Source organism: Falco cherrug, chromosome 20, assembly GCF_023634085.1.
Source record: "Falco cherrug isolate bFalChe1 chromosome 20, bFalChe1.pri, whole genome shotgun sequence".
NCBI lineage: Eukaryota > Metazoa > Chordata > Aves > Falconiformes > Falconidae > Falco > Falco cherrug.
In genome coordinates, this window is record NC_073716.1 from 3700121 (window position 1) to 3712301 (window position 12181).

The window sequence follows — 12181 nt, forward strand, 5'->3', positions numbered from 1 at the left end:
AGGCTTTCTGAAAATCACAAACATTATGGGATAAATATAATAAGTAGGAGGCTGAAAGAGTCTGAGAGTATCTGGCTCTGCTGGCAGCACAGTAAGGCATGGCCACTTCTGCAGCCAAAAGGACACGAGGGAGAGCATATTTAGCAGCATATTTAGTTATCTTTGATATCTGTCACCCAGCACTAAGCCATTTACATCTTTCAGCAGGAACAGCTTGAAATGAGTACCTGAGAATAGCTGGGAGAATAGCTGGGAGAGCTGATGGAGAGCCCACATTTGTAATTAGTTGAGTCAGTTCCACTGGGAGGATCTTACCAGGAGTTTTCCTTATTCACCAACATACATTTGCATCAGTAAAAAAGGCTTATATTCTGTGCAGAGCTCTGCATAACCCTATTATCACAACCAAGACAGAAGTCCAAGCATAGATAATCGCTGTGCTACGTTACAATACTCTGAAGAAGGAAAATACCACATAACTATTAGGCAATTTATTTTTTATTACTACTCTTTGCTACACACTGTTTTTATCTGTGAAACACAGACAAATTATCACATCCAAGAGGTGGACAAACACTGTTTTTGGAGAACATTATTTAAACTTTCTGCAAGATGCAAGCAGAACAAGAAAAGCCTTGTTAGGATTCAGCAAGGAGTTATAGAAGCAAGTTCTCAGTGAATGATGGTGAAACTTGAATGGACAACCGAACAAAAAAGGAAAACCAAGAACGTCCTTCAATGATATTTCATCAGCTGAGATGCAGAGAGAAATATGTAGCATGTGCCAGTGTCAAACAATATATAATAGCAAGAATGCTTACAATGAATAGTACTTCAAATAAGTACCATATTTCCTATCTTTAAATTCCACGTTCGCATCGGACAGTTGTTTTTACAATGCCCTTGAGAAAGTTGGATTACCGTTATTATTGTTTCCATCCTACAAAGCATGACATTGAGACCTGGGGAAGCTGAACGATTTGCCTAGAGTGATTTGCAAAGCTGGGATCAGAACCCTGGAGCGCCTGGTGTCATCAGTGAGATGGAAATCAGTTTCTGTCCAGCCAATAACATGCAGAGAAGAAGTGGAATGACGATTACATCAATAGCTAGATAAGCAAATACTTTGTAAATAGCAAACAAAGAATTTTCCATAGGTGAAACACTGACATTTAGCCAACAGTGCGCAGAGAGGAGCTAGGGCTGCTTGGGGTTCTCACTCTGTGTCAGAGCCTCCTGATGAGGCTCTCCCCAAGCCCAGGGCAGCCCTGCAGGGACATGCAGAAGCCCAGGCTGGTGTGTTTCGGATGCCAGGCACTGCCTGGATCCTACCCTGGCACTCGCCATGGTTGCTTCAAGCCCACAGCTGAGCTGGGGCTGGCAGTCACACAGGGTGGTGGACACAGCTGGGGCACCGGCAGGGATGCAGGGTTCAGTGTCATGTTTGAGTCACCAAGTCTCCAGGGAAGTTCTCTTGGACATAAAACCAGCTAGTGACTCAGAAATGTTTGTAATAACACGAAATGCTGGATCTCCTTCTTGGGGGCACATTATACTTTCTGTACTTCATATGCATTAGCCTAAGAAACAGTCTTAAGCTTTAAACTATCCCCAGACTACCAAAGAACTTCCTCCGGGGAAATCTAATCTTTCTCATTTCCATCGCCCTTTGGAATCTGATAATTTTGTGCAGTAGAACAACCTTTGGGAATAAGTCCCAGTGCCCATCCTCTACCACCATCCTGCTCTCCTTTATAAAGCACAGTACAAGACGCAAATGTAAAGCTGAAGTATAACTCCTTTCTTTCTACTTTTCACAAAGCTTATTAAATGGGAATGGCACCTTTGCCTAGGGGAGGCTCTTCTGCTCATTTGTTATTTGGAGTAGTAATTTTTCCTCATCAGGCCTGCGCTGCTGTTCCTGAAATGCTTGCCGGGAAATCCTCATCAGCCATCACTTCTCTCCTCCTCTTACTCCCCTGGGGCACAACGTTGCCTGCGAGGGGCTCCCAAGTCAGCCGAGGACAGCTCATCAGAGGCATTGCCCGTGGCTGGTTACAAGGCTGTGGTGAGCAAATTTCCGTCTGTAGACTCCAGTCTGGAAGTCAATAAAAGTTAATTCTGGAAAGAGCCTTCCATTATGCATGTAGATACTGCGATTAACAGATCTCCTCATAAAAAAATGAAAATGTCTTTTAATAAAATGAGGACTGTAACTGCTGGCAGGTTTGGACGTATGCTCTGGTGTAAAAGCAAGAGGTGGTTTTAATAAAAACTGCAGATTTTGGAAAGGAAAAAGTCTACCATGAAGAACACACAAATTCAGTAAAATCAAGAGTGAAATTACTGTTCTTCTTTACAAAAGTGGTAGAAGTTCTAATTGCCTTTGGCTGCAGAGACCTATGGTAAGGTCTGAAGTTCAAAAAGTAAGGAAGAAATGTGGACATTTCTGCTTAGTTTTCAATAACTGAAAAAAAACAACCCCACTCATTCACATTTTAATTTTTCTCACTGAAAAATGAAGGACTAGATGTTTCCCAATGAAATTAAAAGAAATGCTAGCTCAGCATTAATGTTACTGTTCTTCTATAGAAAAAACCCCAGTTTTTGACCAGTTCTGCTCCTGGTTTGCTCCTGCTTCCAGCCCCGAGAGCAGCCACAGGGCTGCAGCTGGGCCGCACAGCAGCGATGCCTCATCCTGACCGTGCCACAGCCTCCGCTCAGGATCGTGCCACCAGTGAGGCATGCCATGGCACCATGGCACAGGCTTCGCTTGCTAATTAGGCATGTAACAAAGGATGGACCTACACAGAACCCACACCACATTTAAGGTGTTCTGGATTTGCAGTGTCAAGATAAAATCAAGACTAATGAACTTACCCAAATGGCATAAGCAATATTTCTGAAACAGGCTGCACCTGACGCGTCCTTTATGAGATGTGTCCAGGTGACCTGGATGCCAAAACCAATGCTGAACAACACCTGGGTGAAAGTCAGCCAATATTAGCATGGCTGTATTAATATTATTAATAAAATGAACTATTCAGATGACAAAACATTTTAATTATTTCCCTTCTTCCTCCTTTCAGCATTCCAAGACTAAAAAATAGGTTTAATCTATCTTTTTCAAATGATCTTTTCTGGTTTCTTTTCTAAACACAGTTCCCCTAGATAATATTTGGAGAATTTCCATGGTGCTTGTTGGAACTGGGTCAGACCTATACAGGATCAGGCTGCTTCTGAAATTCTCTGTGTTAATGTTTTAGAAATCTTATGAAACATCTTCTGTGGCTGTTCTCTCTTGGCAACATTTGGTGTTCAGGAAATACCCTTTTCTCTTTTATTTTGGATAAATATTTGAATATTTTGTCTACCCTCGAAAGCAGCAAAAGACAAACCATGGGGTCACCCCTCTGAAAGGGGGTGTTTTGATGCATGCAGGGGAAAGAGAAGTAACAGATAATCGCTCTAGTGTGATACGCTCCTCCAAGAGAAGAGCATTTTGAGGTCCAACGACCTCTGGGTGGTCCAATGACCTTGGCATGTGCTCACTCAGCTGAGGACCACGAGGAACAGGACGGAGCCTTGCTGCAGTGCTCTTGCAGAGAGGCAGCACAGCCCAGGGTGGTCCCCTGGCTCTGGTCCCAGGGGCTGCAGGGCAGCTGAACCAGGGGGCACCCTCACGTCTGGTTGCAAAGGGGTCGAACAGGCTCTGTCAGATAGGACGGCTTTCCCACAGCTTTCACTTTCCGGGTAGACTCGCCCACGTCAGGGATGGATAATTACTATGATGTTTCATTCCCCGGGCACTCTCGGGTATCGTCGTTTTTTGTGTCACTGTTGTTTAGTTGTCATCACAAGTCAGACCTGATGATTCAGGAAGTAACATTTTTGATGTAGTTTTGAAACACGCTTCTGTTAACCAAAGCATCTTTCTGTTGTGGGATTTCGGGAGACAAACGCCTTTGGGGAAATATTTCCGGCTGAAAAAACACAGAGTACTAGCCAGGTCACAAGGAGAGAGGATAAACAACCCTTCTCCGGTGGCAAGATCCACAGGGAATGGTATAAATAGAGGACTATGGGGACAGAGGGATCACAATTGGATCCTGCAGTGATCTGTGCAGCTTGCCCTGGGCTCGAGTTGGATCCCTGCGCTCTCACTATGAGCTGTGCCGTCAGGCAGGTGGTTACTGCCTGTTCCCAAGGCAGGAGCAGCGCGGGCAGCTCTGCAGCTGGTAGTGGAAGGAAGGTCTCCTCCGCCTCCTCGGGAAGACATGCTGCCTATGACTTAGGTGGTGTGGTTGCCAATTTTTCTGGTGGCAGTTTAAGCGAGGGATTATTTGGGAAGCAGCTGAGCGCCGGCAGTGCTACTGGTGGGAGTTTTGGAGCTACCCAGAGGGCTTGTTCTACCCTTGGATTCAGTGGTGGAGGCATCTGCACTCGAGGCATTGGTGGTGGTTTCACCAGGGCTGGTGCTGGTTGCGGTGATGGGATCTTATTTGCTAACAATGAAAAAGCGACAATGCAGAACCTCAACGACCGCTTGGCCTCCTACCTGGACAAGGTGCGACTCCTGGAGGGAGACAATGCTGACCTTGAGTGCAAGATCAGGGAGTGGTATGCCAAGGTAGGGCCCAGCTGCGAACCACGGGACTACAGCTGTTTTCATAAGGAAATTGAAGACCTTCAAAACCAGGTAAACCATTGTTTTTCAAGAAAATCCTAATATTTCTTTGGGCTCTGCTTGCACATATGGCTAGACCGATGTCAAATGGCAGAGGTGATAGCTGTGTCTCTGGAGGTGCAGAAGAAGCAATAGCTTATATGAAACCAACAGGGAGGAGGATGCTGCATTTACAGAGAACTGAAGTTTTGGCACAGCCTGCTCCAGCAAGCTGGCACATGGGTTTCCCCACAGTAATGCCATAATTATGGCTAAAAAATGCTAACTGATTCATAATCCCAGTATACGGGATCATTATAAAATAAGTGGGTTGCATTACCCCAGGGGGGGTGCTCCCCCCAGGACCTTCTGAAGCCAGAGGAAACCACAAGCCCAAATCTCTCTCCTGCCTTTTCTTTTCCAGATCCTGTGTGCAGCCATGGAGACTAACAAAATCCTTTTGAATATTGATAACAACAGGATGACTGCCGACGACTTCAGAGTGAAGTGAGTACAGCCCTGCGCCAGACCGAGGGGTTCACACTGCCCGTGGAAGGGTTGGTGAGCGGTGGGGATGGGGAAATCCTAACCCCCTGCTTCTCATGCTGCCGTATTACAATGCAGATCTCTGTGAAAGGCACCGATAGCATTGGCAGTCTTAACAGCACTGCAGCCCTGAAGCGAAAGAACTTGATCCTAATTTTTTTCCCCACAAACTCAATTCAAGGGCTTGCCACGGTTTACCGACATGCTGACCTTTCTCTGTTGCCTGTGCCTTAAAGGTACGAGACAGAATGCAGTCTCCGGCAAAATGTGGATGCAGACATCTGCAACTTACGCCCCGTCCTGGATCAGCTCGCCAGTTGCAAGACCGACCTGCAGCTACAGTGTGAGGCTTTGACTGAGGAGATGTGTTGCCTCAAGACGAACCACGAGGAGGTTAGATTGTGCCTGGCTCTTAAAAAATCCAGAAGAGAGAAGGGAAGTCCCCACAAGCGTCGGTATTACTGATACGGTGCACGTACTCTCTGCAGGAAATGAACTGTCTGAGGAAACAGGCGACTGGAGACGTGAGCGTGGAGGTCAATGCCTGCCCTGGCCCAGACCTGAGGAAGATCCTGGAGGATCTGAGGTGCCAGTATGAAACACTGATGGAGCGCAACCGCAAAGAGACTGAGCAGTGGTATGCCTGCAAGGTACTATATACATGCAGAGCTGTACCCTGCTCTGCCTGTTGGGGGGAAAGGGAAAAACGAGAGATGAAGAACATGTACTGGAGACGTCTTAATATCAGCGATTGTGTCACAAATGTGAGATGTGCTCAGCATCTCAGTGGTTTTGGTAGAGGGGCCACTGCATGGTGTTAAAGGGTCACAACAGAATAAACCGGGGGGCTTCACGTTCAAAATTACTCAGATGCACTGCAGGGTATGCAGAAGCAGTGGGGGGAAGCCACAAGGAGATGCTGTGGGGAGGTGCGGAAAGGGCTTCTCTTTTCTGACTTTGCAGGTGGAGGAGGTGAATCTGGAGGTTGTCACAAGCAGCCAGGAGATTGAATCAAGCAACAAACAGGTCACTGAGCTGAGACGTCAGCTGCAGGCCTTGGAAATCAATGTGCAAGCCCAGCTCACCATGGTAGGTGATGCCACTGCAATTCACATCTCAGACCCCCCAGGTCTCTTCGGAAAGCTGCATGTCCAGAGCCGTACCTGTAACCGGACTGGCCACGCTTGCAGCACACCCCGTACCTTTGTGTTGTTTCCATTCTCAGAAAGAAAACCTGGAATCCTCTTTGGCGGAAACCGAATGTCGCTACAACAAATACCTGGCAGAGCTACAGAATCAGATCTCCTGCGTGGAGCAGCGGCTGGCTGAAATACGTGCGGAAATGGAGTGCCAGAATCAGGAATACAAGACCCTCCTGGATGTCAAATGTCGCTTGGAGCAGGAGATTCAGACCTACCACTGCCTGCTGGAGGGGGGACAGCACGACATCATGTATGCAGACTACAGACAAGACCCGGGCACAGTAAAATCTCTATGCTTTGACTTACAGGGATATGAAAATTCGTGACACCAGTAGCAAAAGCAACATTGTGGTGAGGAACCAGTACCGACCTGTTACCAGACAGGGCCTATTAGCAAACCACGAGTCATCTGAGGATTTGGCTCATAAATGTCCAGAGTGCAAGCCAGAGACCGTTTCCCCATCCTGGGCCAGCAACAGGCGGCTGGGAGAGGCCCCAGAGCTGTCCCGGCCACCTGGGCAAGGTGCACCATCGCAGCTCGTGAAAGGGCATTTTCACTGTGAGCTGGGCACAGTCTTTTATGAACACCATCATGTAACTGAGCTTTATTGGCTTTGCCACAGCTAGACAGGATTAGGGACTGGCAGTTAAATTGACTGAAACAATAAATTATCTAAACATTTTCAGTTTCACACAACAATTTTAATTAAAGTTTTGGGAAATTTAATTTGTATGCAAAGCAGCTGGCGCTTCCCTGCCTCCCATTGACTGAGATTTTGGAACAGCGAGGTGTGCTGTTATTCTCATAAATGGCTGCATACACACATAACCAGCCTGAGCACCCACCTGCTCCATTACTTTGGAAAACGAGGTATTTTAATGGTGGTGCCCTGAGGTGGGCTCTCCTGGACCCTCCAGTCCTATATTAGTTACAGAAAAAGTCAGGTTTTATTCCAAAATGCTGGTTGCAACGGATGAAATGAGCTTGTCTCAGAGCCCTGGGTATTCCTGAGTGTGTCAAGGTGGAAAAGCAATAGCTGCCAACAGACAGGCAGGATGGAGGACGTGCTAATTTCACTCTTAAAGACCCTCATGGTTCAAAGGGGAAATGGCCAATAGTGACTGAAGAGACACAGCTAAAGCCAACGCTCCAGGCCATGGGGCAGATCTCCAGGGTGTGAACGTTGGGGGCTTTGGTTACCAGTGCTGTCTCTTTTTCACAGAGGGCCAGTGGGAAGAGGAGTCCCTGCAGCACCAGCTGGAAGAAGTGGTGGGCTTAAAGCCACCCTTTGCCAGCCATGCCTGCCCTAAGCCCGTGCACTCCGGGTGAGGATGTGTGAGGTGAGTCGTCCTCTAGAAGCCTTGAGTGTGACCATGACTTGCTTCTTTAGTCCTACTGCATACCTGGGGAAGAGGAGGATGAGAGATCTGCAGGCGTTTCCGGATGGTGGAGAGGGGCTGGAGGTGGTTTCTTTTTCCTGGAGAGAGGCAGTGCAGGGAGTCAGACATGCAGAATCGTGGTTGTGACTGTTGGTGGTGAAGCACCAGGATTAATTGGGCTATGGCAGAAAGCAGTGGTAAGGGATGCAGCTATGGGGCATTTATAAACTTATGCATAGAAAATATGTTTGACACTGGAGAGTTACTAGTAGTAAATGTGCTTAAATAAAACTTCCAGCACAACACGAAAATGAGGACCTGGCAGGGTGTGTCGGTCAGTCATGAGTACTTATTTCAACAAGTACATAAAATTAAGCAAGCTAGGGAGAAGAGAGAAAAGAAAGGTCCGTACAAGAGCAAGGGGGTTCTAAGAGAAAGGCATGGTATGCAGACAGCACCCCTGAAAAAGTAATGCTTCCCGCTCTCCCTCAGCAGGTCACTGCAGACAAGAGAACTTCCCTGCCAGCCCCACCGCACATGCCCCTGAGGAGGTCTCTTAAAGAGCAAACTGTTTGGAAAAAACTAGACAAAAATAACCTGACAGTTCTCAGTTCTGCTTATAGCACCAGTCAGAAGGGACTTTGCAGAACGGCTGCCTTCCTGCCACCTACACTGCCTGCTGTCTTCATCCTCTGACGCTGCTTTGATCCGGTCATTGGTCTTCACTTAGGCTAATCTGTTTTGCGGTCAGTTGTCTAACAACTATCAAAGCTTGTCTCTAATAAAACGTTGCTACTATTGACACAGCCTTGAACCTGAGAAATAATTTCTACAAGTAAAGGAATATACAAGTATTTAAAAAATTGTTACGCAAGTAGCTATATTTATCACGCACCTTTGGTTAGAAATCCACCTTTGATCTATATCCACAAAGCAGTCATTGCAAGGGAAAAAGAAAAATAAGCCATGCCCACATCTGCTGCACTGCTCCTGCCGAATTCAATGGCTGCAGGACGGTGATGGAGGGGCAGCTGCAGGAGGATGGAGAAAAGGGACTGGCTGATGCTGTGGAAAGGGACTTTTGTTACCAGAGGAGGAAGCATAAGCTAAGACATGAAGTAGAAGGTGATGAGGAAAGAATTATTCAGGGAGGCTGGACAGAGTGCAGGGAAGGAGTTTCAGGGCAGTCTGACTGACAATCTTCTGTTGAAAGAGACTTTCTAGTGAAAATCGAGTTTTCGTTAAAGTAGGTGCGTGCTAATATAATATAATATAATATAATATAATATAATATAATATAATATAATATAATATAATATAATATAATATAATATAATATAATATAATATAATATAATATAATATAATATAATATAATATAAGGTAATATACAACACCTTTGAGTTATTATGAATGTGCAGTAACAGGATAAAATCAAGAACAACAAGTTTTCCCAAATAATACTGAAGTAGTAATTTTGAAAGCTGGACTTGACACACCCTTCTGGTGAAGGAAAACAATTCCCAGAGAAAATGCTAAATAAAGAGCCTTTACATGGATTTTAAAAAAAAGGCAAACAGGAAGAACCAGCTGGCAACATGTGGGAAGATAAAAGGCTGAGACAAATTAATATGTGGGAGAGATTTGTTTTAAAAGTAAGATACAACAAACAGCCAGGAAAAAAAGATGCTGGTATTTTATTACTACAGAGAAAGGAATTACAAACACATTCAGGAACACAACTGCATTTTGCTGCTTGTGCAAGCAAAGACTCGAGATCCAGCCTGTCCCTTCTCACCAGCAGCAGTATCTAACAAATGTGTCAGGCTGTGAGGAGTGCTTACGATCTTTGCTCCTCATTATGTGGCTTTGTTAGCCTTTTTCTGTAATGAAATATTGGATGGGGTTTGACAACTAACTTTAGACAGAGGTGTAATGTGAAGGCTTCTAACAAGAAGACTTATGGGGATACGATGAGTCTGAATTCGTGTCCATTTCCAAAGAAAGAAGCAGCTCAGATGCTTCTGGAATGACATGGGACAAGCCAAAGCCTGACCACACAAAGCTATTTTCGTGGCAGAAATCACGGCAAAGATGGGACTTCTGTTTTTTGCTCTGGGTCTTTGCTCTGCAGAAAGCCTTGTCTGGTCATGTGTCGCCTCCCATGCTCTAAGCTTTCCGCTCCACGTCACACATGATGTCCGTACGGCTGCACCAGCACAGAGGGCCGGGGGCTACGCGACCTGGACTGGTTCCAGCTGTGCCTTTGGGGGATGCCCCTCCCCAGCCTCTGTCCAAGTAACAGACACTTGTTAGCCCTGTGGGGGTAATTGCTCTAATGAGCTTCTGGACAAGGCTTTGTGCTAGATACTTTCTCTAAGTTCAGTATCTCCAGTTCCTGCAACACTCATTATACTGTGCATTTCAGTATTATTTAACCTGCCTCGGTGTTTACACAGCACTCTAAAGTCACCACATTAAATGCTATGCAGAAACAAAAATATGACTTCCCTGCCCAATGAATTTATAACCCGGACAGTGATGGGAAATGATGACTGTAGAAACAACATAGGAAGAGATAGGGAAGAGAAAATAAATGAAATGTCGAGGATGCAGTGCATGGGACAACAGGACAAGAAGTGACTTGGGGCATTGACTGCAGGGAAAGTCCGATCACATTCCATGTACGCAGCCATTCACAGGAGCACACAGGTAGTGCAGCTTGTAAGAGCTCATTCCTCTCTCTTTTAATGTGCAAATCTTGTAAAGCAAGAATGAATAAGCATCTCAAAGACAGACAGAGACTTAGGCTGAAGGTATAAGACTGGGAGAGGAATTTAAAGATAAAAAGAGCAAGGGCGGGTACCCCAGGAGAAGAGGGGGAGTTATATCTGCACCCAGACTGGTAAGCAGAAGCTATCAGCATCAGAACCAGTGGCTATAGGTGAAATGTACTGTGATAGCTCCAGCAGATACAGTCTCTGTCTTACAGAGAGCAGACACATGTGAATTACAACACCATCAGGAAAAATCCCTGAGGAGTGAACATACCAGAGGTTTAAGACATTGGTGAAGAAACAGAAAGAAAACAACCAGTTTTGCAAATTGCCAACGCTGGAAATCAGCCATGAGTTAAGGACTGCACCGCACAAGCAATTGTACCTGATTACAGGCACTATTCATTTTTAATAGTAAGCCATATTCTGGTGTGATGTATAAACTATAATTTCTCTATAAAAGTCTATTTTATAAAGTACGCAGACAGGTATAGTCTCACACCCATAGCTTGCAGGGTTTGTATTTTTGTTTACTGGCTTGTGTAACATTTTACAAAGGATTATATAGGTGAGTAAACTACTACTATAATCAAGCAGGAGTTTTCTCAGCTTAGTACACTGAAAAATACAATTTAAACAGCCAGTATGAACCACATATTGAAAGTGTATTGAAATTAAGAGACTTTTTAGTTCAAGTATGAGATAAAGATAAAAAGAAGACGCTCTGGGGAGGCTCTGGCTGGGCTACACCTTCAGCTGCCTGTCTCTGTCGTACCACTGCATGGTATCTGAGTGCAGGAATCACCTGGATACTCCAGTTCTGCTTGCCAGGCTCTGGTCTGACCCAGGTGGCTCTGCCAGCCAGGACTGCAGGCTGAAGCCTCGCTTTTCCTCCCGACCTGCACTGCACTCAGCTGCCCCTGCAGGAGTGAAACTGCTGTAAGTTCGTTCACCCATCAGTATTCGCATCTGTCCTAAGACAATTCTCTGATACTCTTCTTTGCCATGATAATCAGTAGTGATTCCAGAGATGCAAATGCTGGGAAGCCTGGCTGTACTGTCATCGTCTGGTAGGCGCTGGAAGGAAATGAAAACCCTTCACAAAATGAATCAGGGAAGATTGTGAGCTTCAGTAGGAAGAAATCTGGTTCTGTCCACCTCCATGTTCTGCTGAACTTCTACTTCATCACTAGCAAATGTTCAGAGGTAGTCTGAAGATGTGAACAGTCAGCAAGAAAGAAACTGAAACAGAGTAATCACCTTGTCTCTGAGGCGTATTTAAGACCTAGGATCATGCTGTTACCAAACTCATTGTGATAATTATTTCACTTACCTTACAGGAATTTTGCTAAACATGGTGGTATAAACCAATGAGTCATTAGCCAGAAAAAAAGTCATGGTCTGCATTTGAAAGATGGGAGCATGAGGTCTGGAGCCAGCTCAGTATCACATCAAAGCAGTGTTTAATAAGTGATGCCTAATGGCTATTATGCAAATTATTAATGGTAATTACAAGTGACAAGATAAAATCATATTCCAGTGTGGTTGCACAAACATCACTGAAGCAATGCTTATGAAAGCAAAGTTCTGTCAAATTAGACACACCCCTCT

The 12181-nt window shown here is 45.4% G+C and overlaps 1 protein-coding gene across 1 annotated transcript; it reads left to right on the forward strand.

Moving 5' to 3' along the window:
- The first annotated feature begins 3849 nt into the window (after positions 1 to 3849).
- Positions 3850 to 8450, forward strand: LOC102053467 (keratin, type I cytoskeletal 19-like). The gene is made up of 8 exons (XM_005439362.3): positions 3850 to 4699; positions 5091 to 5173; positions 5449 to 5605; positions 5701 to 5862; positions 6176 to 6301; positions 6438 to 6664; positions 7638 to 7755; positions 8290 to 8450. The coding sequence occupies exons 1-7, from the start codon at positions 4082 to 4084 to the stop codon at positions 7723 to 7725; spliced, it is 1461 nt and encodes a 486-aa protein (XP_005439419.3). The 5' UTR covers positions 3850 to 4081; the 3' UTR covers positions 7726 to 7755; positions 8290 to 8450.
- Positions 8451 to 12181: the final 3731 nt, after the last annotated feature.

Bases quoted from the DNA above. Each gene is read 5' to 3' on its own strand.
- LOC102053467 (XM_005439362.3), top strand. From the start codon at position 4,082: ATGGGGACAGAGGGATCACAATTGGATCCTGCAGTGATCTGTGCAGCT. The intron at 5,174-5,448 runs GTGAGTACAGCC...TGTGCCTTAAAG, and splicing joins GCCGACGACTTCAGAGTGAA to GTACGAGACAGAATGCAGTC. The intron at 5,863-6,175 runs GTACTATATACA...CTGACTTTGCAG, and splicing joins AGCAGTGGTATGCCTGCAAG to GTGGAGGAGGTGAATCTGGA.